The sequence below is a fragment of the Topomyia yanbarensis genome, chromosome 3, assembly GCF_030247195.1.
Source record: "Topomyia yanbarensis strain Yona2022 chromosome 3, ASM3024719v1, whole genome shotgun sequence".
NCBI lineage: Eukaryota > Metazoa > Arthropoda > Insecta > Diptera > Culicidae > Topomyia > Topomyia yanbarensis.
In genome coordinates this window covers 120,826,525-120,854,219 of record NC_080672.1, presented here as the reverse complement: position 1 = coordinate 120,854,219, position 27,695 = coordinate 120,826,525, and the positions used below count along the sequence as shown (strand labels likewise).

At 38.8% G+C, this 27,695-nt stretch overlaps 1 protein-coding gene across 1 annotated transcript; it reads left to right on the top strand.

Moving 5' to 3' along the window:
- Positions 1 to 3,099: 3,099 nt before the first annotated feature.
- LOC131687175 (uncharacterized protein K02A2.6-like) lies at positions 3,100 to 4,260 on the top strand. The gene has a single exon (XM_058971228.1). The coding sequence runs from the start codon at positions 3,100 to 3,102 to the stop codon at positions 4,258 to 4,260; it is 1,161 nt and encodes a 386-aa protein (XP_058827211.1).
- The last annotated feature ends 23,435 nt before the right edge of the window (positions 4,261 to 27,695 follow it).

Here is a 27,695-nt window from a genome sequence, read left to right as displayed (position 1 = left end):
CAGTCGCAATTGGCTACGGAATGGAGAAAGTGGAAGCGCAGTTTAGAGTATTATTTGGCTGCCAGCGGCGTTACAGGCCAAAGTGAGAAGCGGAATCAACTTCTGCATCTGGGAGGACCTGATCTTCAGGATATTTTTGATAATTTGCCAGGAGTTCATGATGTGCCTCAGGTTGCTCCTGATCCACCTTTTTATGATGTTGCTATTCAACAACTGGACTCTCATTTTCAACCATGTCGTAGACGCACGTACGAAAGACATGTTTTCCGTCAAATTTCACAACAAGTAGGGGAACGTTTCAGCGATTTTGTTATGAAGCTGCGCGTTCAAGCAAGTCGCTGTGATTTTGACCAGGATGGAAGTTCAGTTATGGAGAGCATGATCATTGATCAAATAGCAGAGAAATGTCTTTCGTCTGCCCTTCGCAAGAAAATTTTAGAGAAGGATAGGCCGCTTGATGAGGTTGTAGCTATAGGCAAGACAATAGAAGATGTAGAGCAACAATGTAAGGAATTAGTTCAAAAGGGAGGTGATGATAAATTCTTAGCAGCAGTGAATAGGTTGAACCAACAAACACCGCCGCCTTGGAAAGCAACCTTTCCATATGCAGGAAATCGATCGTTTCAACCGCAAAGAAATTTCAGACGTCAGAATTCGCATGATCAATCGCGAATCAGAACGGATTCCAAAAGGAATTGGACTATGCCAGTAAACCAACAAATGTTCGAACAATCTGGAAGTCGTCAATCAAACAATGATAGCAGAATTTGTTTTGGTTGTGGGCGTCGTGGACATCTCAGAGGTAGTCCGTATTGCATTGCTCGGGAAGCACAGTGTCTTAAGTGTAGAACTATGGGACACTTTGCTAAATGGTGTACAAAAAGGGCAATGGAAGATGCCGGTCAATTCACAACCCCATCGAAACAGGTCAAGGCAGTGGTTGAATCTGATGATAAGCAATTAAGATGTGAGAAGCAGGATCTTTCCGGAAAAGCTCAAGAGATTTGTTTCGTTATGGGCGACAACGTATTTCGTTTCAAAGTGGGAGGTATCGAAATCGTTATGACAATCGATTCCGGAGCCGCAGCAAACATCATCGACTTTCGTACATGGCAAACGCTTCAACGACTCGGAGCAAAACTTGAATTTAGTCGCAAAGTTGATCGCTCGTTCAAAGCTTATGGCTCGTCAGTTCCCCTAGAGATTGCCGGGATGTTCAAAGCAGAAATAGAAGCAGCCAACATAAAGTCAGAAGCTATATTCTACATCGCCACAAACGGAATGCAAAGCCTTCTGGGAGACGAGACGGCCAAGAAACTCAATGTACTAAAGATTGGATACAACATTGGATCGGTTCAGGAAATGCCTGTTTCAGTTCCGCCAACCTTTCCGAAGATAAAAGGAGTTCTGGTGGAAATTCCCGTAGATCCTAATGTAAAGCCCATACAACAACCGTACCGACGTGCACCGTTCGCATTGGAAGATAAGATTTCAGAGAAACTTCAATATCTTGTGAATCAAGACATTATCGAGCGTGTTCATCAACCGTCGACTTGGGTGTCGCCTATTGTCCCTATAATAAAAGACAACGGAGAGATTCGCATATGTGTTGATATGCGCAGAGCTAATCAAGCTGTCATCAGGGAAACGCACCCACTGCCAATAATTGAGGAGATTTTCGGTGGTATTAACGGGGCCGTCCGATTCTCAAAGCTGGATATACGAGAAGCGTATCACCAAGTTGAAATTTCTGAGCGATCAAGAGAAATCACAACTTTCATCACAAAACAAGGACTTTATAGGTAAACGCGTTCACAAACCCAATAACTCAAATGTTAATAAAATACTGCTGTTTATGAAATACTTGAAGATTTGTTTTTACTTAAGAATATGTTTTTTTTGATAGATTTAAAAGGTTAATGTTTGGAATTAGCTGCGCCCCAGAGTTGTTCCAAAAGGTGATGGAGTCAATCGTTGCTGGATTGGATGGAGTGGTCGTTTATTTAGACGACATATTGGTCACGGGAAGATCTCAAACAGAACATGACAACAGATTAAAAGCTCTTCTGTCTCGTCCGCAAAACTATGGAATTCTGTTGAATGAATCCAAATGTGTTCTTGATGTTACTCAAATAGAATTCTTGGGTCACGAATTATCCAGTGCAGGTATTCGACCGACAGAGAATCGAATTGCAGCTGTAAAATCATTTAGAGCCCCACGAAATGTTTCAGAGCTGCGTAGTTTTCTGGGTTTAATAACGTATGTTGGACGATTTATACCATCTTTGGCAGACAAAACGGAACCGCTTAGAAGCTTACTTCGCACCGGTGAAAAATTTGATTGGCAAGCAAAACATTCGTGTGTTTGAAGAAATTAAGGCTTCGATAAATGAAACTAACGTTCTTGGCTATTATGACCCAAAAGATCTGTGCATCGTAATAGCCGATGCGAGTCCAACTGGACTAGGCTCAGTATTACTTCAGCAAGATGTTCGCGGAAACAGTAGGGTTATATCTTTCGCTAGCAAAGCTCTAACAGATGTCGAGAGAAAGTATTTTCAAACTGAGAAAGAGGCATTGGCACTCGTTTGGGCCGTCGATAGATTCCAACTATATCTGCTAGGAAAACGATTCAAGCTGGTAACCGACTGCAAACCACTGCATTTCTTGTTCAAAGAACGCTCGAAACCCTGTGCCAGAATAGAACGTTGGGTTTTGCGTTTACAGACGTATAGTTTTGATGTGGTTTACGAAGCAGGGGCAAATAATATGGCTGATGTGCTATCCAGATTGTCGGTGTCCAAACCAGTAGCTTTTGACACATCTGATGAAGGCTGCATCTTACAATTGGCACTAGTGGGATTTCCTAGTGCTGTATCGGTTCAGGAAGTCGGAGAAATGTCCTTAAAAGACAATGTTCTACAAAACGTTCTAAAAAGTTTGGAAACAGGAATATGGAATGAAATTACTAAGGAATTTAAACCGTTTAGTTCAGAATTGTGTAGTGTTCAGAATTTTTTGATGAGAGGTGACAGACTCGTCATTCCGGAACAATTGAGACCACGAATATTGGAAATTGCTCACGAATCGCATCCGGGAATGGTAGCCATGAAACGGAGACTTCGTCAAAAGGTATGGTGGCCACAGATGGATAAGCAAGTTGAAGCATACGTGAAAAAGTGTAAAAATTGCACTCTTGTTTCTACGCCGCACCCACCCGAACCGTTGTGTCGAACCGAACTACCGGAAAAAGCATGGGCGGACCTTGCAATCGATTTCGTTGGGCCACTACCAACTGGACATAACTTACTGGTGATTGTCGACTACTTCAGCCGTTTCACGGAAGTGATCATCATGAGGCAAATTACTGCAAACATGACTGTAAAGGCACTTCACGAAACGTTTTGCCGTTTCGGAATGCCGGAATCTATTAAAACCGATAATGGTCCCCAATTTATTAGTAGCGAACTACATAATTTTTGCAAAGAATTTAACATTGAACACAGGAAAACAACTCCGTATTGGCCTCAAGCCAATGGGGAAGTTGAGCGAATCAACCGATGCATCGGAAAAAGATTGAAAATCAGTCATGAGACAACTGGAGCAGATTGGCAATGGGATCTCAGATCGTTCGTGCTCATGCATAACTCAACACCACATTCTACGACAGGCGTCGCTCCATCAATTCTGATGTTCGGTAGGAAACTTAAGGACAAACTACCAGGACTGTTGATGAAAAATTCTAGTATTCTGGAAGAAATTCAAGACCGCGATCACGTACAGAAAATGAAAGGGGCGGAATATGCCGATAAGAGGCGCATGGCAAAATTGAACGATATATCTCAAGGGGATACGGTAGTAACGAAACGGATTCAAAGGGAGAATAAACTTTCAACTACGTTTGACCCGGAAGAATACATTGTTATCACCCGTAGAGGTTCAGACGTAACTCTGAAATCCACGGAAACCGGTAAGATTATTCATCGAAATGTGGCTCAACTAAAGAAACTTGCCACAGGAAACAATAGCGACACTAAACACAATACAGAGAGCCACACAACATCCATTCAATCCAATACGCAACAATCGTTTCCAAACGAAGCTGAAACAAACCAATCAGTCATGGAAAAGGCTAACCGCAATGAACAGGTATCATCTGACGTTTCCAGCACCAGTAATGGATCGAAGCTTTGCGCTAGGCGAGAAAGTAAACATCCATCATATTTAAAAGATTATAAAGTTAATAGTTTAATCAATTAGAAAAAGGGAGGAATGTAGTGTCGCTCTAAGATAAAGCACACCTTTTTATACCAACCTTGAATGTACCACCCCTGAAATCAATACACCTTGGCTAGTTGTACCTATCGCATGAGAAACGTTGACAAATAAAAAAAGATATGATTTGTATTTTTCCATTCACCAACGAGGCGAGTCGTGCGCTCTTATTATTTCCGAAACGACCAGACTCTACAATATGCATTTACATAGAATTGACAAAATATCGATTGTCGCTATTCAATTTTCTTGTTTTTAACTGTAGTGATAATATCTTTTGCTTCAATCATATGATTATCCACGTTTAGGTGGTTTTGGCTTGAGACGAAGCTGGCCCAGATTATAACTCAAATTGATGTCAAAATAAATTAAGTGATAACAGTTTCGGTTGAAACCTGACTCAGTTCCGGGATCAAACAAAAACGCATTCGTGCTAGGGCATACGAGTGCGGCGCATAAAGTTCATACCTTTTTGTGTGCATGAAATTAGGTGTGAATAAACAGATAGAAAGGGAATTATATGTATCAACTAATATCAATATAATACAATATAATAGATAAATCGAAATTTTAAAAACAGTTTACCAAACGAAATTTTCACTGAAATGCTGTTAAGTTTATTAAGTTTTTTGGAACTAATCATTGCAATGTGGATTGCGTGAAATTTAATAACCAGGATCAGCGTTCTGGCGGAGTAACTATTGGTGTTTGTTTCAGGCAAGATTTGTTCACAAAAATAGATAAGACTAGTAACTAGGACTATAACCATTCATTTATGCGCTCACAGTTGTATTATCTATAGCACTGCAGTTATGCAGTCTGAAACGATTCCGCTGGAGCAGTGCTGCCAGGGACATTTTCAGTTAGCAGTGAAAATGAAATTTGTAGATATTTTCGTTATATTGCATTATTATTGAAAACTGATAAAAACACATAAATGTAGACTATCTTTGTCTATCTTTCCTGTGCTATGGGCTATTGAACAATTGGGCAGGCCATAGCACTGTGATAGAAGCATCACTCTTGATAATCAGAGGTTTTTAGTGTTTCTTGATACAAACAAATCAAAAAAAAGTTTAGCATGAAAGGTTTCGAGTGATCGGTGTGAATGAATTTGTTTATAGACATCATTTAAAAACCGGGGATAGAAAACGTGTGCAACTTTCGTAGCCATATATTTTTCCAATCATAATAACTGGCGATCCGCCTCAAATTGTTTAAAATCACAGTATTTTCAAATCGATTGGAATTTCTGAATCGAACAAGATCGGTTGAGTTTGAATCTAATATTAATAGTAGACCCCATGTTATATAATACTTTCAGAGAAACTTGGTTAAATCTCACAGTATAAAGATACTTTCCTATGATTCAAATTTGAAAAAATGTTACATCGTTAATTTTACGAAAATACGAATTTTAATCCAGGTCGCAATTCTATGATTGTGAGTATTGTGTGAATTATATTAGAATTTAAACTAAACTGTTCTCATTAAGTTCAGATCCAAAAAAAAATGTGGAAAGCCTTCAGGCAGCACAGAAAAGCTGTTAGGAAAACTTGGAGTCTCAAACCGAATTACATCTTTGAGTTATTTAAAAAATTGTATGTTTAATAATGTTCTTATGTGGTGTCAGATGGAAGAAGTGATGACAATCCTGTAAAAGCTTAGCAATCTGCTGAGAATGGTGTTCATTGCGATAACTGGGGCACTTACGACACAGAACTGCGTAGAACTGAAGAACTTATAAATACTATCAATTTGGACAGTCTTCGGCTATCTTTTCCAAGCAACTGGATTTTTGCAAAGATTCTAGGGGAATTCTATTGTGCTTCAGAAAGTAAACATTGAGTAGTAGCTTATTATTGAAAGAGAAGCACATACCACAGAGAACAGACGTCCATCTTTAGCGTTCAACTTGTGTAAAAATAACTAACGTTGTCGAAGCTAATTAGGATATCTCCACCCGGTGCGTTACTGTCGCCATGTTTTTAGTGGCCGAGTTTGATAAATTAAAAATTAACCGTCAGACACCAGTTACACTGTTACCAGTTATATTATACATAAATAATACATTTCTATGCATTGTAATCAATAAATATAACACGTATAGCATAAAATATAGGTAACACTTAAATGCATAACGCTGTTTTGAAGCAATATTACGCAAAACATCTCAAAATTATCACAGTAATGAAAAAAAAATTCACAAAATTTAAAAAAAAATTCTTTGCGCCTTTGAGGGTTAATATGACTCCCATGTTTGGAAAAAAAGAAAAAATGTTATATGAATTGATACAAAAATTATTTATTGCACATTTTTAAAAGACCTATTATGTACAACAATAATGTTGCCAAAAACGGAACCCATTTGTTGCCAAAATCTAAGTGTACCGAAAAGGGAGCATGCAAAAATCGGAACGTACCAAAACGGAATCTTACTGTACTATCATTGAGCAGCCTCCAAGAAACATAAAAAACACATATCAATACTTCCTCTATTCCATTACACGTTGAATAACCTTGTCAATACGCTCCAGTATTAACAAAACAACTGAACGTGTAAGGACCGCTAATATGAAACACAAACAAGATGCTGAATCAAACATTCTTCACAAGTATATATGATGATTGACAGCAGGAAAAACAAAAAGCACCACAAAAAGGATAAGCAATCAAAACATCGGGAAAACAATTTTTAGAACAGATGGATAAATCGTCGTACCCGGAACATCACGTTCCAGATCCATTCTTGACCGCTCATCATTCCGAATTAGATCTACATGACATCATTGTGAACAGTCTAGTGAAAGAAACCGATTCCAGACACCCCGGCTTGGCAACAAAGTCAACTTACTGTACTATCATACTACAAATTATGCAAAACATGCATCAAAAATATTGAACGCGTAAAGTCCGCTATTCATTTATACCTATGTGGAATATCAACGATATACAAAGGGACAATCTGCTCGCTTAGCAAATTACAAACACGCACATGCACTCGACTGACACTACACCACTCCATCGACACAAAACACCGCGGCAGCGTTAATGCAAATAATCGCAAGCACCGCTCCCGTTCGCATGCGGTGGGAATTGAATCGATTTTCGATTTAGGCGAACATAGATCGCGATCCAAATTTTTGAGGAAGAATCGCATTGCCGAACGGATCCGCTCATCATTGTTCGGATACAATTCCGAACAAGTATCGGAAAGAATCTAAATCGCAGCGATCCAAGGTGAGCGTAAGAGAGAAAAAATACGAACATGTGAGATACCATATTCACTTGGCTTTGGCCGATCGGGCGCTCAACAGATTCACACTCATAAACAAGAAAAACAGAATAAAGCATCGGAGGTAGGTGAGTGTGCATGAGCCTTGAGTGAGCGTAAAACGATGCGATTCTTCCTATCCTTGGTCACGGTAAAGATGGACAAGTCTGTCTATGCCAAGATACATGCTGGTGAACTCGGGTGATTCGTAGTTACGTTGCCCAAGCCTGACGCTCATCAGCAGAAGACAAAAGTTGAGCCCGTAAGATATTAAGCCTGTCCTAATGACCCTGCCACTTCTAGATTTCCGATCTGTATACTTCATATCCTTGCTTTCACTTGAGTACTATGGCTCTAATTTTCATAACTTTCCCTACCCAGTAATCTCTAGCTAATCGAATGTCGTTAAAATGTAAAAAAGAAAATGTGACTAACATAGTCGAAATAAAAAAAAGAAGAACTACTAAAGAAAGCTACGCCTCACCACTACAAATCGTTATACTCTCTTGGATCATGAAGAGTATGACTCAGACAATCCCCATCGTGAGACCTCTTTTACTTCTCCAAAAAAACTGTAGTCGAACCAGCTGTAGTTACAGCTCCTGGTCTTGGAAATTTGAGATCAGACAAGGAGCTTCCAGCGTTTCAAGAAACACCAAAAATGGGGGTTTTTTCTCGCTGATAAAGAATCTAACTTTCTTCATGATCTTTGCCACAATTTTAGGAGGTGGCCTGCTTTACTGCCCATGATCAAATATTTGTCCCATTTTTGTTGCTATGCTATGAAAACGTGCGTTAAGTTTGCAACAATTTTCGCTATTTTCAATTGGAAGTCATTGCAGTTCGTTATTTAATCTTCTATCAACTTTAGATTTGAGTTCAACGCTATTTATTGTAAATGAATCTGAATGGGACTGATAGCGCCGCAGCGTACTCTTTTGATTCATTTGGTAAAATTTCAGTTTAGTGCCCCTTTTTTTCAATTCGACTCACCAACAATAAGTAAGCGTGTATAACGCATTTACCTTATTTACTTTAATATGTATCCTTACATATTTTTTTGCAGCAGATTTCAGCGTCCCTCTAAGTTCGGCGCCCTTGGCGGGGGTCAACCTGGCCAACCGCACACTACGGGTCTGCATAGCCCATTGGCCAACTGGTTTAATAAACATTTTGTATTTGGTTTGCTTTGTATCGTATCGTACGTTGTTCGACCGTAAACCCGAGCCCAAAGTACCTGCTGGAATAAATCTCTGAATTTTTCTGCTGGTTTGCTCATTGGCGGTCACCATGCTCACCATAAAATCCTCGGGTAAAATCGTCTAAATCACCCAGTGGAGTGCTCTACCGAATTACCTGTTCTGTCACATGGCATGATCTTCATTATTCTTCAACCATATGATTTCCTTCTGATCCTCAACTAGATTCGGTGTTGGGAATCTGTCGTCAGCCGTGCGTCTACGGGTTGATTAGCGCACTACTATCATCGTCTACTGATTCGCCATTTAGATGTTTGTCATAATACTGCTTCCACCTATCGATCATTTCAAACATATCTCCCGTGACACATAGCCTTCGCGTGAACGATTGGCCATCTCATAGAACTTCCTTGTCTTATTATCGTCGTATAGCTTCATCGCCTCGTTATCTGGATCTACTTTTTTCTGATCCCTGCTGCTTGTCTCTATCGTTTCTCGTTCACCCTCGTACGGTCTCGTCTCTGCCACATACTTCTCCTCATCTCAGTAGTGCTACCTGTGGTGCTTCATAAGTTGTTCCAGCCATCAAGAGCAGTCACGTCGACTCATTCTTCCGTTGGCAGTGCCATCTCCAGCTTCTGTACGTATTTCTGCAGCACGATCATAGCTGCTAGAGGTTGAGTCTCGGCGTCCATGCTCACGAGTGTTGTACTAACATTTCTGTGGCTGTGAAGATCACGCATCGTTGGCCGTTGTCGTTCGTAACAGAGTGCAGACTGTCCTGTTCATTCACCGGTTTGTACCTGCTGACCTACCTGGGCGTTCATGTCGCCGTTAATCAGCTTACTATCCTATCGTGAGCAGCTGTCGTAGAAACGCTCCAGCTCCGCCTAAAATGCATTTTTGTCGTTCACTAGTCTCGCTTTGTGTGGGCAGTAAACATTGATGATACGGTAGTTGAAGAAACGGGCTTTTGCTTCTCACTGCACACATTCTCTCGCTGTTACTTGATCAAGCATGGGCGAATCTTGTTCAGCACTATAAAACCCTGCTCGTTGTTCAGATAGAATGTGGCTGTTCGATGCCCGCTTTTTCACACCTTCTGTCCTGCCGAACAAAGTTTCTGCAATGCGGCGACTCCGAAGTTGCGAGTTTGCAGCTCGTCGTGCAGAATTCGGTCGAACCCCTGGAAGCCAAGCGACTTACGGTTCCAAATTTCCAATAGATTTTTTTTAGTAGCATAACTCAAGTTTCGATCCGTATGCAAAGCTGTGTTTCCGGACGGCTTGTTACACCTGCAAAAGCTTCCCATCTGTTCGGCGGCTTTTCATTTCGCTACAGAAGGCGACGATAGCCCACAGATTATCCGTTGTATGTCCAACAAAAAGAAAACAGGCTGACAGGATACCCTGGTACCTGAAAATTCAGAAGCTTTTAGGTATGTTAATTTTTAATTGATTTAGAACACTTATGGATGTTTCGAATTCATGAATTCATCCATTTTTAGAATCAGTGAAATTGAACCCGTCGGATGCATCTAGTTCCCGCTAATCCGGATTCCCGGAAGGATATTCCAGTACTGAGAAACAATTTGTAAATTCTAATAAAATTCTATAGGTATCAAAATTCTTGGAATTCTCTCGGAAGGTTTCTTCTTATTGTTACGGGATTATATGACGATTTGACCTCGGAAGGTCACTCACGGGGTCCATTATATTATTATACGTTATATATCCCAGTATTGGAACATACTTCCGGAAATTCGAATGATCGGGAACCAGATGCATTTTTACAGATTCTAAAAGTGGTTGAATTTCGGAATTCAAAACATCTAAATGTGTCCAGATTGGATAAAAAATGCAATAGTTATGAGTATTTCGGTTTTGGGTGTACCCGGGCTCCCGGCCAGCCTGTTACGGGATTAAAGAAATCCAAAAGCCGCTCCTTAAGCCCCCGATCACTGTATCATTAGTTTTATTCCCCCAAAAGCTATGTTTGGTATTATTCTAAGTTGACTCTAAGTTGCAATTTTCAATTTGGGAAAGAGTACTGAAATTTCATGAATTAAAATCTGCAAAAAAGTACACAACACAAGTGCGATCTTATGATCAGAGTTGTAACATCACTTTGCTCACCGTGATTAATACGTAACGCTGATGCAAGACTACTTGGCCAAGTTTGAATGCGTTTTATTCTGTTGATTCCAAATTAAAAAAATTACAAAGGGAATTCCGTCCTTTTAATTTGGTCTGGGCTTTTGTACTACCTATATATCCATTTCCTTATTGAAAGTTGAATAAAAAACCCAATGAATTATTTTTAAGAGCAATATATATTTTATCGAGAAAATGGCTGGAGAGGGTTTCATTCCGCAAGATTATAAATTGTTTATAAAAAATCTGCCAAAAAAATGAAATTCGTAGCGACGCTGTTTCGAGCAAATCTAATTTTTGTTTTATTTCATAAAATTAGTGTAAAAAAACTAGATAAATTTCAAAGTAATCCGTGTTGTTAACAATTTTGTAACAATTTTCATCAACATACGCGGAAAATTGTATTATTGATGAGATAGTTTGGTTAGTCAGAAATATGTAAGAGGCGGCAAATTTAACTTTTTGCCTCAAGCGGCAAAAAGCCTAGCGCAGCCACTGTGTCTGATAAAACGTTCCATTTTCGGTTGCCCAGCATAAAATGGTTACGTATGAAGGAATCGATTGATGTGCAAGCAGGTGTTTAATTTGCGTCTGATTACTGCGTTCTGTGTCTATATCGATGTCGGGACCAACATATTCTCGCAACGTATCAAAACCGACTTCTGCGTTAGACGCATAACATTGTTTTTCCAAAGAAAAACCTGCACAAAGGTTATGATTAGAAACGGTATTCTAACGGTATATTAAATATACGATAAAGTTATGTAAATTGTAAATCTTATTGAATTTATATTTTTAAACGAGAATCACGCTACCTTTGCATCTTGTTTACAACAAAAACTGATACCACTACCAGCAACTAAATATACCCGTGTGTTACTTTGTCTACACCGCAGAAGCAAAATTTCGTGTTCCAAATTACTGTGTCAAATATGAACAAAAATGAGATACGATTGCAAGCAGAAAGTGGCCTATTTTGGTCAAACTGTATTCCTGTTTGCTATTCCAGATGTTCCTGGACTTCTTTGGAGACACACTCATTCAGGCTATACTATTCGCGACCCTTGTGGATCAGTCTTCTCGAGATCTAGCACTGCCTTACTTGACGGGATGTCTTTGCTGAATATGTTGAAAATGTCTGCGGTATGAAACCATCGAAATCGTACCCTTGATCTTGTGTTCGTGAATGAGCAATAGACTGCCCAGAAAAATGATGAATTTTTGAAAACTCAATCGGCCCACCCCTGAGTCGATTCCTAGTCCCACCAGGAGTACTTGTACCAAATTTGAAGCAAATCGGACAAGTCTAACTACCGGACCAACGTGCCTGAAGTTTATATGGGATTTTTCAACAATTTACATGGAGAAAACTCACTAGCTCGTATTTTCGCCGCTAGGTGGCACTGTATACATCGTATTATCACTGTAAGTGAAAATAAGAAAGATATTTTAATTGTCTGCAACTTTGTCGAAGACTGCTATGTTAAAAGAAGTTATTAAACTTTTAACGAAGTGATGTCTGAGTCAGTTTTGCATGGGGCCTAGCAGTGCATGGTTGTGTATCAGTACTCGAGCCACGCGAACTATATATTTTTGTGAAATAATGGTTAGATTTAGCTGAATAGTATGTTTGCAAGAATTATAGTAAATAATACGAGTTATGTTTTGGTTAGAAAATTTTAGTTCCATCGTGACCGCATAGAGGGCGCCACTATTAACTTTTCATAGAAGAGAGATAGAGTATCAAGATGTTCAGGAGAAATACTGAAAAATGCCTGTTCTATAACTTTGTAGAAGGCACCAAATTTCTATCTCTCTCCGTTGAAAAGTTAGTGTTGGCACCCTCTATGCGGTAACAGGTGGAACTAAAATTTTCTAATCAAAGCATGACTCGTATTATTTACTATAATTCTTGCAAACATATCATTGAGCTAAATCTAACGATTATTTCACAAAAATGTTTAGTTCGTGTGAATCGAGTACTGATACACAACCATGCACTATTAGGCCCCATGCAAAACTGACTCAGACATCACTTCGTTGAAAGTTTAATAACTTCTTTTAACAAAGTCGGATTTACTTGCAGTCTTCGACTAAGTTGTAGACAATTCAATTATCCTTCTTATTTTCACTTACAGTGATAATACGATGCATACAGTGCCACCTAGCGGCGAAAATGCGTGCTGGTGGGTTTTCTCCATGTAAATTGTTGAGAATTCCCATACAAACTTCAGGCCCGTTGGTCCGGTAGTTAGACTTGTCCGATTTGCTTCAAATTTGGTACAAGTACTCCTGGTGGGACTAGGAATCGACTCAGAGGTGGGCCGATAGGGGTCATTTTTTTTCCTGTCACCCTAATGAGCAAGCTTCAATGAACTGCATTGTCTTGGAAGCATACGAACCGTTAGTTGATATTTAATCCCATCACCCTCTTCTAGTTACTTATTCCTGTCCACAACGAATAGTATTTGACGAGTATACCGAAGACAGAGAGTTCGATTTTTCTAAAGGCGACTTTACTGGACTTTTCAACCCCCCTCTCCACGGACATGCGTAAAGTCCACGTGTACCTCTTACCTTCCAATAAACTGTCCACTTGGTATACATAACAACAAATGAATGACAGAACACCAAATTGTTTAATAACAAACGAAAACGTATAGTGGCACCACAGTCAATCTAATTTCTAATTTCTCATTATTCTGACTTCAAATGCACAATCAGTAACTGGCTAATCTTCAACAATTCTGCCTTCCCTGTTCACATCCGACAGCAGTCAGAAATCACACTTTGAAACCCCCTCGCATAACTATCAGAATGCTGCGCACCAACCATGTAAACTCATTATTTGCATAATTGAAGTGCCAATTCTTCATTAAATGGCAAATCGCTCTTGACTCGCACGACGCACTAATCTGTTTGCCTATAAATAAATGGACAATCGTATCACAAGATCTAATCAGGCTGCAGCAGGCTTTAAAACGGAAATCAAAAAATAACAGGGAAATAATTTAACCATCGTTTGCTTTATGTGCACCATTAAAATTTTGTGCAAGAGGGAAACAAGATTCTTTTCATATTTTTATTTTTCAATCGAATGTAGAACAACGATGAGCAAAAAAATTAATTCCTGCATAAATATATGCAAATACTCTGCTTTGGCTGAAAACGATTAGCATAGGTGCGTGGAGCGATGGAAAGGTGTGGGACTTACAGATTTTTCTGTCTAATCGGTAGTGCAAATTATTTTGGTAGGGTGTAAAATCAAATACCTACATTTAAGGGAGTCAAATAAAAAAACATCTTAACCCATTTAATAGTGTGATTGTGCAGATCTCATTCATTTAAACAACAATTGCCATATCTGGGCTAGTTGGTGGTTGAGGTAAGTTGACGGAGTCCCAATTTCTCCATTTCTTTTAGTCATATGGTGCTGTTTCTCATTTTGAACCTTCAGTAAAGTAGACAAAAATACAGTGAATTTCATAAGAATATCGTATGTTTTTAGCCACAAGTAGGACGTATATAAATTATAAAATTATCTTATGAAACGGCATTTATCTTACCAAATCAATTTGCTACGCTTTGATTTTCCACGAGGCATCTTTGATTATTCATAAGACAATATACATAATACATTTCTCTTATGTTTATGAGAATCAGTGGCGGATCCAGGGGGAGGGTCTTGGGGGTCCAGACTACCTCCGAATTTTGTTTTTACTTATTGAGAAATTTCAAATTAGTTTCAATTTTATATTAGTTTCAAACTCAAAATCATTCCAAACCAAATTTGTCGAACAAATCTTATGTTTATTAAATAAGGTTATTACGTATTACGAATTGAACAAAGCTCATTTTAAAATCGATATTTCAGACCCCTTCCGAATATTTTTTCTGGACCCGCCCCTAATGAGAATCATAAGATACTCGTATGAAATTCAAACGAGTGACACATACAGCCCCTCTAAAAATGTTTGACATAGTTTTGTTACTTTTGCATTCATCATAAGATAATTCTAATGGATTTCGCTATACGTTTGGCCTGAGTGTAGTCATTATTCGACAGACTAGAATCAGAAAAGACTGTTTTAGTTGAACAAACTGTTGAAAAGAAGCTAGGAGCTATCATATTTTAATATTTGGATTCATGATTTAACCTAACTTGCCATTGTTACTTGTCATAGATAAAAAAAAACTTTCAACAGTTATTGAGGTTATAATTTATTTTTTCTCAATTAAAACTAGTGCTTGAAAAGATTTATTTGTATCTTAATCGAAACAGCTCGTTGCTAAAATTCCACGAGCTTGGCATTAAAAACATACTAGCATTATGAATCAACAAGCTCGCATAACCACTTCAATTTTTTCTCTTATTTTCGGTCATATCCTTTATTTCAAAGGATCCAGTATGGCGAGAGCTTGACGAAACCCGAAATATCCCTCGTCGGCTAGCCACGTGCTCACAATTAACCATGTGTCGTTCACTTATCAGTAAAACAATACTTCACTTTCACCAGCACAATTCTAGCCGGTTCTAATCCCGACTCCGGCTGCTCTACTCTACCCTGTTTTTTCTACACCCATCCTTTCGGTAGAAAAACCTGAAACTCAACACAATAAATCGATTCACCGCCCATCACGCGCAGTATGGAGAAAGTTCCATCGTTTAACGCGTCACCGGTAAAGGACAGGCGACAATTGACAATCAGGTTTTTCCCCCGAACCACCGATAGAACTAGCCACAGGAGGTAACAACCCATTCGCTTGTGAATTTCTTTACGATCAACGGTTTTAAAGTGGTTGATGGTTTACGATAATGGTCAATTCAGTGAATTCTCAGTCATAGGATCAAAATAGTATCCTAACAAATAACTACTCATGATTTATGCAATTATCTACTATCGGTGCAGAAAACATTTTTTTCTTTTCTAGCTATTATAGGAAACGTGATAGTACACCTAAATGTACAGTTTAAGCCATCACTAATCAATGCAGAAGGAGAATCCGCTCGCTGCTCTACATGCGAATGAACAGCTTCACTATCCACAACCAGAAAATTGAATCAATAAAGCACGTGCGATTTTCGACTTTCGTTGATGTCCTGCGGTTTTCTATATGCACCACACGCGTGGCAACGAGTTGGCACACCTTCGAAAATTATTGGCAATCGATGGGTGGCGGATGTGGTTCATTATTATGCACCGCCGAGCTAATGGGTTGCTGGAATCATGATTAATCGGTTATTATTATCGTTGTAATCAAAGAGCGTTGCGATGCAGAAATTTCATAATTTTTGCCTACGCTGCGATAAATGGAAGGATAAATAAATGACAATTTGGCGGATTGGGGTTTTGTTTGCATTTTAGAACCTTTCATTATATTAATCATAATGATACATTTATCATTTTTGACATTCATACGAATCTATAATGAGGTTTCGGAAAAGTGCTGCAAAATGTAATAGATTAAAAACTGCACCTTTCGCCACAGACAGGTAATGCTGCCAATGATAAATCGATATACATACTAGATTTACATCTAAATTCAACCAACCAATAAGACCTATTTACCGATAGTTCTAGTTGATCTATTTCCAATTACATTTTCAATTCGGTTGCATGGCAACTGCCTAGAAATTCCACACACCTAACGAGCAGTAGCTGAACTAGCAAAAGATTTGAGAATCCAATTGGAGTCATTTCATATTGCGAGCTTCATTAGATAGAGGGGTGCTAACACTGCCGATCAAAAAGATGAGACATGTCCGATTAAAAATATAATTTTGGGAAAGGTCTGCAATGTATAGAAACGGTATTGAATACAGTTAGTACAGTATTGGAAAACACGTGCACGCAGAAAAAGTAGGTGCACAATATAATATAGATTAAATTCAATAAATAAAATTATTAGTCGGGAGACAATAAATTTATTCATTGAAATCAATGAAATTTATTTATTGTTTCAATAAAAAGATTTATCATTGTTTTTTTAATAATTATTTTATTACAATTAAAACACAATTATTTAAATTAAGACCTTTTTTATTGAAAGCAAATGTTTATTGTTGTTCTAATGAAAAATGATTTCAAACCAATAAATTTGTTGGTTGAAGTAATGAACAATCAATAACACATATTAAAAAACTTTATAAACAAAAATCCCATTGGGAAAGATTTTTCCCCTTTCACATTTTCAGTTCTATTGATCGATAAAGTCTAATATTGTTATATACGTGAAGAAAATTTTATTTACATTAAGTGAACTGGACGCATAAATGTGTAGGAGAAGATGGGGTGAAACGCACCCCCAGGGCAAAATGCACCCTTTGCTTATATCGAAAACTGCTGAAAATTTCTAGAAAAGGGCACCAATCGGAAGCCCGCCATAGTAAACATACACTGTCAAAGTTTGATAACCGTACATCAATAGCAGCTCAAGAAATAAACAATTATATTATATTGTATTGCTATTATATCAGTGCATTCCAGTTCTATTTATACCGCTGTTCATTATTCTGTCGCACTATATATAAAAAATCTACAAAATAATTCACTTTTTGCAAAATTTATAGCTTTGCTTTATCGGGAGCAAAAAGCCCTCTTCTTTAATTATGCTGATTTTTTAATCGAAAACAGAAAAATTGTTCTGAAAACTTACTAATTGCATAATCTAAAGCTATTTAATGGCACACTTTTGTGAAATCCCGTCAGAAAACACAACTACTTTATTGTTCGCCGAGCATGCTGTCCCGTTGTTGCGATGCATTATGCCCCGTTGTTGTGGTGCATTTTGTCCCCGCACAGGTGCGTTTTGCTCCGATTATTTTTCAAAGGTAATTTTTATTGATTTTGAAGAATTGAATATTTTTCAGGTTTTTGATTATACTGCAATGCGTAATCTCGAATGTTCCTCAGATAGGCTCAGAATTGTGTTCTCCTGTCTAAAGCAAGCAAATGACATTACTGGCGACAAGTCTTTTATGAAGGACTACCGGGTCTACATGTCGTTTCACATAGTTGAGACTAACGGTGTGGTTATCGATACCAATGGTCATATGTGGAGTTGGTTGTATCACGGACCCCTTTATCCAGTGAATGAAAATTTGGAAATATTGCATAGAATGGCACAAAATTGTATGCCATTGTTGCAATAAGACCCGGTGTAGCAAGTACGTAAGGAGTCATGAGTATGAAAACCCTTAAAAGACACACTAAGAACTCTTTTGCAGAAATACTGAAGAGAGCTACACCAATCACCACAACAAAATGCTATGCACTCTAGGCTCAGGGAAAGTGTAACTCTGATAATCACCTTGTTAGGACATCTGCTACTGCTCCAAAAAACTATACGCGAGATTCCTAGGAAAGCCCATTTTTTTTTACTTGATGGACCACCGAATATTACAGCTCGAGGAAGCGCTGCCACAAAACCTAAGAAAACAGCTCCTAGCCTTGGGATTTGAGATGGAACAAGAAGTTTACAGGATTTACAGAAACATAAAGTGGCTCGACATTTTAACCAGAAATGCAAGTTAGTGCAGGAACTTCGCGATATTCCGGAACACCTCCCGGCACTGTAGAAACTTTAATTCTCACAGTACGGCATGGAAGGCTCTTCACGATGATAACTGCTGTAACTTCCTTCACGATCTTTGAAACAACTGTAAAACGGTGGCTATTTGCTGAATAATAATACATGATTTACAGAGCATTTCACACCAAAGTTTGACAAAAGCGCACATTCACGTGACATCGCTTGGAAATCTTCGGTGCACTTATTCTTTGGTTTATAAACAATAAGTGCATTAAAGACTCCCAAGCGATCCTACGTAACATCGTAACAATAGAGTGATATTGCAAGTTATTTAACTTGTTGCTGGTTGCAGAAATTTTATTTTTTAACTGAGATAAAATTTAAATCGCGTGTATACTCCATTTGCTGGGAAACTAGTCACTAATCTAATTTGCCTCCCTGGAAGAATCAGGCGAATTATATTTTTTATAGTTACTCCAATTCCTGATAAAATCAGATCAAAAATATCTAAGGGATAAAAAGTGACAGCAATTTAAAGGTCATTCAATTCGATTCCGAACACCCTTTAATGCTGGTGTCTAAGACCGTAAATTAGGATTGGAACAGCCTCATTCGCTGGGTAGATACTTCTCTGTATTCTATGCAGAAAATTTCATCTATATAAAATAGACAGATCTACCAAAAGAGCACCATAAGCTTGCATATAACTTACCTAGTAAACGTTACAAGAACTTGAATAGTCATGTTGCGTTGCGTTGCGTTGCGTTGCGTAAGCACGGTATACTTCGTAGATTGCAGACTGATGACTCTCATTTCCAGCCAGACTACTTGAGGAGCATTGTTTGGGAGTAACATATTTTTTTATTTGCTGGTCTTTGAGTTACTTGTACAGACAGTTCCTTAATTAATATTAATTCTATGTTTAAAGGTAGTCTTAGTAATGCTATAATCATATTTGTCAGCTACATTATTAAAATTACGACAGCATACATTGAACGGATTGTTTTGAGAAAAAAGAGTACGATACATCGGTAACCGAAAGAAATCAGTTCGTCTGGTGGGTCTAGGCGGTACGTTGAATCGGAGTTGGTTCAGCAACTCCGGGCTATCTATATTGTTTCCCAGAAGATCAAACACGAAAAGTCGTTGCAGCATTATCCTCCGACTTGCAAGAATCGGCAAACGTAGAAGATTGCATCGATGTTCATAGGGCGGTAGACGAATAGGATTAGTCCAAGGTAGTAACCGCAGAGCGTAACGAACAAAGTGACGCTGAATTCGTTCGACGCGGTTGATTTGTACAGCATGATAGGGTGCCCACACATGTACACCATACTCGAGAATGCTACGTACAAGTGCTCAGAAGAGCGATTTTAGGCAGTATACATCGTTGAATTGTTGCGTGTTTCTGTTGATGAACCCCAATACGGCATATGCTTTGGCTGTAGACATTGCATTGTGCTGCGCGAAACTCAATTTGTTATCGAGAAGAATGCTTAGATCCTTAACTGTGTTTACACGGTTGATAATGCTTGTTGACATTCTATAATCAAACGTTGTTAAGTGCCTGTTACGACAGAACGAGATCACATTACACTTTTGTACGTTTACTTCCATCCATTGTGTGCACCAATTTAGCAGCGAATCGATATCGGCTTGGATGGCACAGCAATCGACTGCCGAAGCAATTACACGAAAGAATTTCAGATCATCCGCGAACATGTACTTAGGGGTCTGTATAGTGGAGCACAAATCGTTTACGAATAAAATAAACAGTAGCGGGCCTAGATGACTTCCCTGGGGAACACCCGACTCTATCACAAACGGAGATGATCTCATTTCATCAATACGAACGTACGCACAGCGATCATGATCCACATGATCCAGTCCAAGCAAGAATTTCGCCTGAGAGCCACCATTGCGGGCCACGACCATCTTTACCGTAACTTGGGATGAGAAAGGAAGTGTTGATGTGGTACTTACTTAACGGAAGGCCCCGACTCAGTGATACTCCCATAAGTACCACGGATTGGGTAGTGGGTGGGTTGTTAGTCAGGATTCGCTTCAAGCAAGCGATGCGACTGAAAATATACTTTCGTGTATGTTTGAATAGTTTATTGACTGTAGGATACGTAAATCTTCTAGGCGTTTAAACTGTGGCTCATCGTTTATCGAGATTGTTTCATCGAAAACAACTTGAACTCCGGACAGCTGGCTGTCGGGAGTGTTGTTGACAATGTAAAATGGACCGTAAACAATGAGTTTAAAAGTGGTATGGTTGAACATTCAAACATTACAACACACAAAGATTACCCAATACTAACTAACTCTCTGTCATATTATCACGTTATTTTTCCCCTTGGTCTAATACTAATCAAATTCTTTTAGTTTTTCCTTCATTTTGTAGGAGCACTTGTATGCCGCTACTCGCAAAAGTGTTCATGTTCTATGGAATTTCCTATATCCATGGAGCAATCGTGCGTAAAACGGCCGATTGCGTCAAAGCACATGACGTACTCCCCTCCCATTTATGTTACAATTAGTCATATCTCTTCCTCCTAATAGCGTGGCAGCATTTATGAATGGTCTTTATTGGTATAATCACAAGCATATTGAGATCCCGTAACTTGAAATTTTCCACCTCGTTCGAGTAAACGTTCCGATATTACAATGAGGACGCGAAACAGAAAAAATATAAATGCTGCGTTCCTAAACGATATTAACATCATGTACGAATCAAACACCCCCCGTTTCCAAATAATACGTACTTAACATGAACTTGAATAGTCATGTATAACAAAAAGTAAAATTGAACAAATAGTCTAATGAAACAAATTATTATTCAATATTTGTGTTTAATGGCATTAGAAGAAAGTAACTAGGCAATATTCGAATAGCAGAATACGCACCAACCTGCCACAATTACGTTACTTATCACTACAAATTTATTTGTTCCCAATTAGAAATTTGGTGATGTTTAAGTTCTAGTTCTCATGTTTTTATTTTTCAATACTTTAGCACAAGAGAAAAATACCTTCCGTAGCGTTATGTAGATAGATATGCACATCTCATTTTTTTTTTGAATACACATCTCATATTTTTTACATAAACCATTCTTAGGTGATACATTTCACCGTCTTTTCCTGGTGTAACTTTTCCCTGCCTACCATCCCATCAATAAATGCCAACCCGTCTCGTCAATCACACGTATTTTTTATATACTCAGCTAGGGCAAGAAATGTATCAATCCACTGATGATCACACCCCAATTCTTCAAACAAGTCACTATCTGTAACAGAACGAGTCCCGTAAATTTGTGCCAAGATTTATCCCTATAAGGTTGTTGTTCCCTAAATTCTAGCAGCAAGGGAATGGAAAAAAACTACACCCATCACAATTGACAAGGGACATGAGCTCGTCAGAGCATCATGTCAACTATATTCAAATCAAATCACCTTTTCTGCAAAATTTCTTCGGAGAGAGAATTCCAAGGAAAGGTTGATGTTTCGGATTCATCCCAAGAGACGACGAGTCTCACTCGGGACCAGCGATAAAATCTCCCGCGTGCCCGGTCCAGAATCCGTTAGGGGTGATTTTTTGTCTTAGTTCGTATTGTTTTTTTTTTTCTTTGTTTTTTCATACTTCACGAAGACCTTGAATTAATTCGTCGGTTTCCGTTTTCTTTCTTGGCACCCCAAGATTCAATTGAAACGATATCGAAAAGAAATCGCACTAGTGTGGGTTCGGATCCTCCAGCCAGAATCGAAGTCAATGCTTCGAGTATTGCGTAAATCTTCGTTAATTCATACTTTTCCTTTATGGGAGCTCCTTTCTCGATCCGAACACACTTCTGAATAAAATATGAGCGGACAGATGTAGGTAAATCAAATACAGTATTCTTTCATAACTGCTACCATCCTGTTCTGGAATTAAGCCAGAAGCCGCCAGCAGATAGTCCTCAGCAGCTTGTGTATAGGTTTATATCTATACGTAGGTATATCCGTGTGGCGAGAAGGACACAAGGTTGCCCGAAAATTAAATTTCATACCAAATCATCGGATTTCAGGTATGCACCGGGCTGCTGGCTGGCGCGAAAGGTATCATGCAAGAAGGGACTACTAATGGAAGAAAGAGCAGGGCATGCGACACATACATGATCCGTACCGGGAGTCGGCCGGGCGACGGATGCATGAGGTGAAAGAAAAATTCTTCCTGTTTTGGGATTCTTACGCCGACCGGCCGGCACTACCTTAGTCGGAGATTTGCTGCCGCACGAACAACATGGTGCAGTGATTTGATTTTTGGTGCTCAGAAAATCTTTTTTTTATTTCGTTCAAGAAACAAGAAAGACGTAGCCGCCGGGAAAACAGCTGATTTGTTTAAACGATAAATTTATCCGATTTGGTAAGTACTGCAGATTAAGATAAACTTTGAAATTTGTTTTCCTCCTAAAAAGAAAAAAATCCAAGCAAAGTTTTATTCAATTACGGCTGTTTGGTTAGATCCATTGGTTAAGTGGATCGAGATAAGGTGCTGGTTTCATAAGCGAATCGTGCCAGCCTCAGCCAAGAAATATCTATAGGATCGTTACACTAGTCCTGTAGTTACACAGTAGATAGAAGAACTTGGCGGCGAAGTCTGGAGAAACAGAAGGTTGATATTCTGTAAAGCACCAAAGCTCAACCAATAATGTAAAAATGTTCAACTAATTTTCGCAAACTAACCTTCTGTCGTAAATACAATTTCTATTTAAATTAACATTTTCATTGGACAATCACAGAAACTTTTCTGAGAATTTCTTCTAATTTGTTATGAAATCCATGTAAATAATATAGGTCACAAATTTAACAAAGGAATTTTTCACCATTTGGGGCATTTTGATCTAGAGATATCTATCAAAATTATTTAATAAATAGTAGTGTTTGTGTTGAATTTGTGTCAAAAAATTGGATAGTGAAGATTCTGAGCCAGATCTTGAAAATCATAAAATGAATGTAGCACATCGTAGATTATGGAAGTTCCATCACTACGTAATGAAAAAGGTTTAATAAATATTTAAATAAATAAACACGTTTCGTCTTCCTTTAAAATAAGCTTTGACCATAACGTCTTTGCAATAACAAAAAATCATTTCCGGTTAATTCGATTCCTGATTGATCGAAGCAAACCTCACAGACGACGTGCTCATTAGAGTGGGACATGGTTATATGTAAAAAAATAAAATTTGGCTCCGAGTAACTTTTTGGGTCCCATTTAGCTCCCAGAAAAACTCTGCAAATTTTTAACTCGATCGGTAAAACTATATTTTTGCGCCCACGGTTTAAAGTTTACATGGGATTTTGTATGGGAAAATTGTCTTTTGCAAATTAATTCTTCCAAGAGTCGCCCGTTATCTCCTAAAAATAAACAGATGTATGATTTTTTTAAGAAATTTGTCAAGGAAACAAAGTCTAGAAGACTGCAAAACGATCTGATGCTTGTGGAAAAAGTTAGTAAGCAAAAACCGATTGATGCCCTGAAGATTGATGAAAATTTCACTTTTCATAGCATCACTGTTTCTGACGGTTTTATTATATACAAAATTTTTAACTTTCTTTTATTATGTACAAAAGAAGCCTCAATTTATAACTCAAAACCTTGTGAAGTGGCCAAATAGTATAGATAAACGATTTAGATACGTTAAGAGAGGATTAAAACAACATTGCGTATAATTGGACAACTAACAGCAGTGGTGCTAGAAAAAATGAATATTTTTTCAATCGTCAGAGCATCAATTGGTTTTTGCTTAATAACTTTTTCCACAAGCATCAGATCGTTTCGTGGTTTTCGAGACTTTTTTTCTTTGTTAAATTTCCTATACAAGCCATATAACGATTTATTTTTAGGAAGTAATGGGCGACTCCTGGAGGAATTATTTTGTAAAAGTTAACTTTCCCATACAAAATCCCATGTAAACTTTAAACAGTGGGCGCAAAAATATAGTTTCACCGATCGAGCTAAGAATTTGCACAGTTGTTCTAGGACCCAAATGGTACCTAAAAAGTTGATCGGAGCTGGAATCTATTTTTTGTCCCACCCTAGTGCTCATACATAGATTCATCGAGCGCGCAATTGCATTAGTTCCGATTATGACGGACGTCAAAGAAAAACTCAAAAATACCAAATTCCACATCATTTGGGCAATCTTTCCCCCTGCCTACTTCGATTGCAGATTTTACCCTTCATGCTGTGGTTTACTTGGAAGTTTATAACAGTCTATTATCTCTCTCCGGACAAATCCAGCCTAGAGGGCGTGTGGCTTCCGGCGGGTTTAAGTATCTCAACCAACAATTGGTTTACTGGGTCCTGCTTCCATGTCGTAAGAGGCGACTGAAAACAGGAGTTCTCAAATTAGGGTGTTTCATTTTGCCGAAGACTGAATGGTTGGCGGGACTTAAATATGCCAGTCCTGCACGGACTATCATGGGGCTTACCGTTGTTGCGTCCGGCGAATCTTTGACGCAGTGGACTTTTGTTTCTTCGCAAATCGAGGGATCCGAATGGTGGTCATGTCCCTAATACCTATTTCTTGATTCGCTATAGACGATTATAAGCCAACGTGTATCTTCTAGTAGCTGTACAATAAGTGCTGGTGATAAAATGTTTAGTGCTGTGATCGAGTATGGTTAGAGTAGCACAAATTAATCTTCAGCATAAGCGTGCAGCACTGTTAATCTATCCCCCTTTTGGGGACGGGCATAACGTAGTTGGTAAATCGATTGCCTTATACGCAGCTCACGCGCAGGTTAGAGATTTTTCCAAAAGAGATTACTCTAAATCGAACGGAATGACCTTAAGGTTGAAACCTCTGTCACCAAAAAAAAATCTATCCCGCTTTGGTAGGAAGGAAAAGCTTCTAGGGACCATCCATAAATGACGTAGCATTATATGGGGGAGGCGGGAGTTTTGTATTTGGTAATGATGTGTGACGACAGGGGGGGGGGGGGTCATGTCATGCTACTAAGCTTTTTTAAAGGGGAATAACTAACTTTTTTAATTTTTTTTAATTTGCTAGGTCAAGGGGGCGGGGGGGTAGTTACAGTCAAGCTACGTAATTACTAGGGGGTATTTAGAGGTTTGTGACGAAACGCTACGATGAGGGAGGGGGTGTTAAAAATCACTCAAAAAATGCTACGTCATTTATGGATGGTCCACTATAGCTTTGGTTGAAGAACCGTATTTCCGTAAAGGAAACTTCTATGTTGGAAAGCTACTTAACCTCGTCTTCGAAGCTTTCAACAAAAATTGCATGACGTCAAATGCCTCGTGCATGTAAACTTGCGAATAGTGCCATTAACGCATGTCTTATATCCGACCTCACAACTCGCGATATTTGAGCTGTTACAGTCAATATGACTGTTTATACCATGAACAAGAACTACGTCTATTGTTCGGCATATTTACAGCATAATGAACTATCAGCTTCTGATGATTTCAAAGGTGGTGTATCATATTGTGACAGAGGTGGGGTTTCGCCTCATAATCGTCAATGATTCAAATGCCCACCATATAACTTGTGGCAACTCAGATCTTAATTTGAGAGGCACTAAATTGATGAAATACTCCAGCAGTGCAAATTTGCACCTACTTAATGTAAAAAATCGCTAAATATTTTCAAGATCTGATAGAAAAGAGGTGCTAGATGTAACTCTCTGCTCTGACGGTATTTCACGCGAATTGGCAAACTGGCTCGTACCAAACGAGCTCGAACCGTCGTTATCTGATTATAAGTACATCGTCTCTGATCGTTTAAACGCCTCGCTAGATATCGTCACATATCGTAATCCCTAATGTACGAACTCGGACCTCTACCAAAAGGGCTTGGCGACTAGGTTTCAGGGGTATCTTCCGATGATTGAATCTCCAAGTGACGTGGATGAGGTCGTGGATAAAACAAGCTCACTCATAGTAGCAGCATACCAAGAGGCTTGTCCGCTTCGAGTTATGCGTGCTTCTAGAGGAACACCTTGGTGGAATACCGAACTTATTCGACTTAAAAAGTTATGTAGAAGAGCGTGGAATCGCAGACCTACGGACGGATCGGAGACCTTTAAGTTGGCTCGCAAAGCATAAGAAATGCCCTTCGATCCTCTGAGCGAAGTGGTTGGAAAAGCTTCTGCACAAATGTCTCAAGTCTTAACGCAACCAGCAGATTAAATAAGTTACTTTCAAAATCGAAAGACTTTCATGTCAGTTCGATTAAAACTGCTAATAGTGAATACTTGTCCGACGAAGATGTACTGTTTTTCTACATACACTTTCCTGGCTGTACGGAGCCATCACTGACGACTGCCAAGAGTTCTTTTCAGGTAGTTCTGATTCTTGGGTATTTGCTCGTAGAATTGTGACAACCGAATCGATCAAATGGGCGATTGAAAGATTTGCTACGTATAAGTCTCCGGGAGAAGATGGAATCATTCCAATTTTACTACAAAGAGGATATGAAAACTTCAAGCATTTTTTTTCAAAACGTTCTTTACTGGTAGTCTTGCAACAGGATACATTCCATTAGCATTGCGGGAAATAACTGTAAAATTCACTCCCAAAGGTGATCACGTCACATATGAGGAGGCAAAGACATTTAGACCGATCAGTCTGACCTCCTTCCTTCTCAAATCAGTAGAACGTTTAATTTTAGCTCAGGCGAGCATCCGCTACATGCAATGCAACATGCATATCAGCGGGGGAAGTCCACTACCACCCTGTTACACAATGTTGTCAACAACATTGAAAAGGTTTTTTCACAAAAGCAATCTAGCTTAACAGTTATTCTCGATATTAAAGGTGCTTTTGACAACGTGTCTTTCGAATCCATTTTGGAAGCAGCACGAGGTCATGGAGTTCCTTCATATATCACGAACTGGATACACGCAATGCTTAGCAACCGACATCTGTGCTCATCGTTAAGACAAGTAGAGATAAAGAAACTGAGTGTCTGCGGATGCCCTTAAGGTGGTGTGTTGTCGCCGATGACTTGTTGAGGAAACTTAAAGAGCTTGGGTTTCCGACATATGGTTTCCCTGATGATTATCATATAATGATCACCGGTATTTGCATTAACAGACTTTTTAATATGATGCAGCAAGCCTCATGTGTTGTTGAGCAATGGTGTCTTCATGTTGGACTTTCAGTTAATCCCAATAAAACATCAATGGTGCTTTTCACGCAACGAAGGATTACAACTGGAACTCGTCCGTTGCAGTTCTATGACTCTGAATTTTA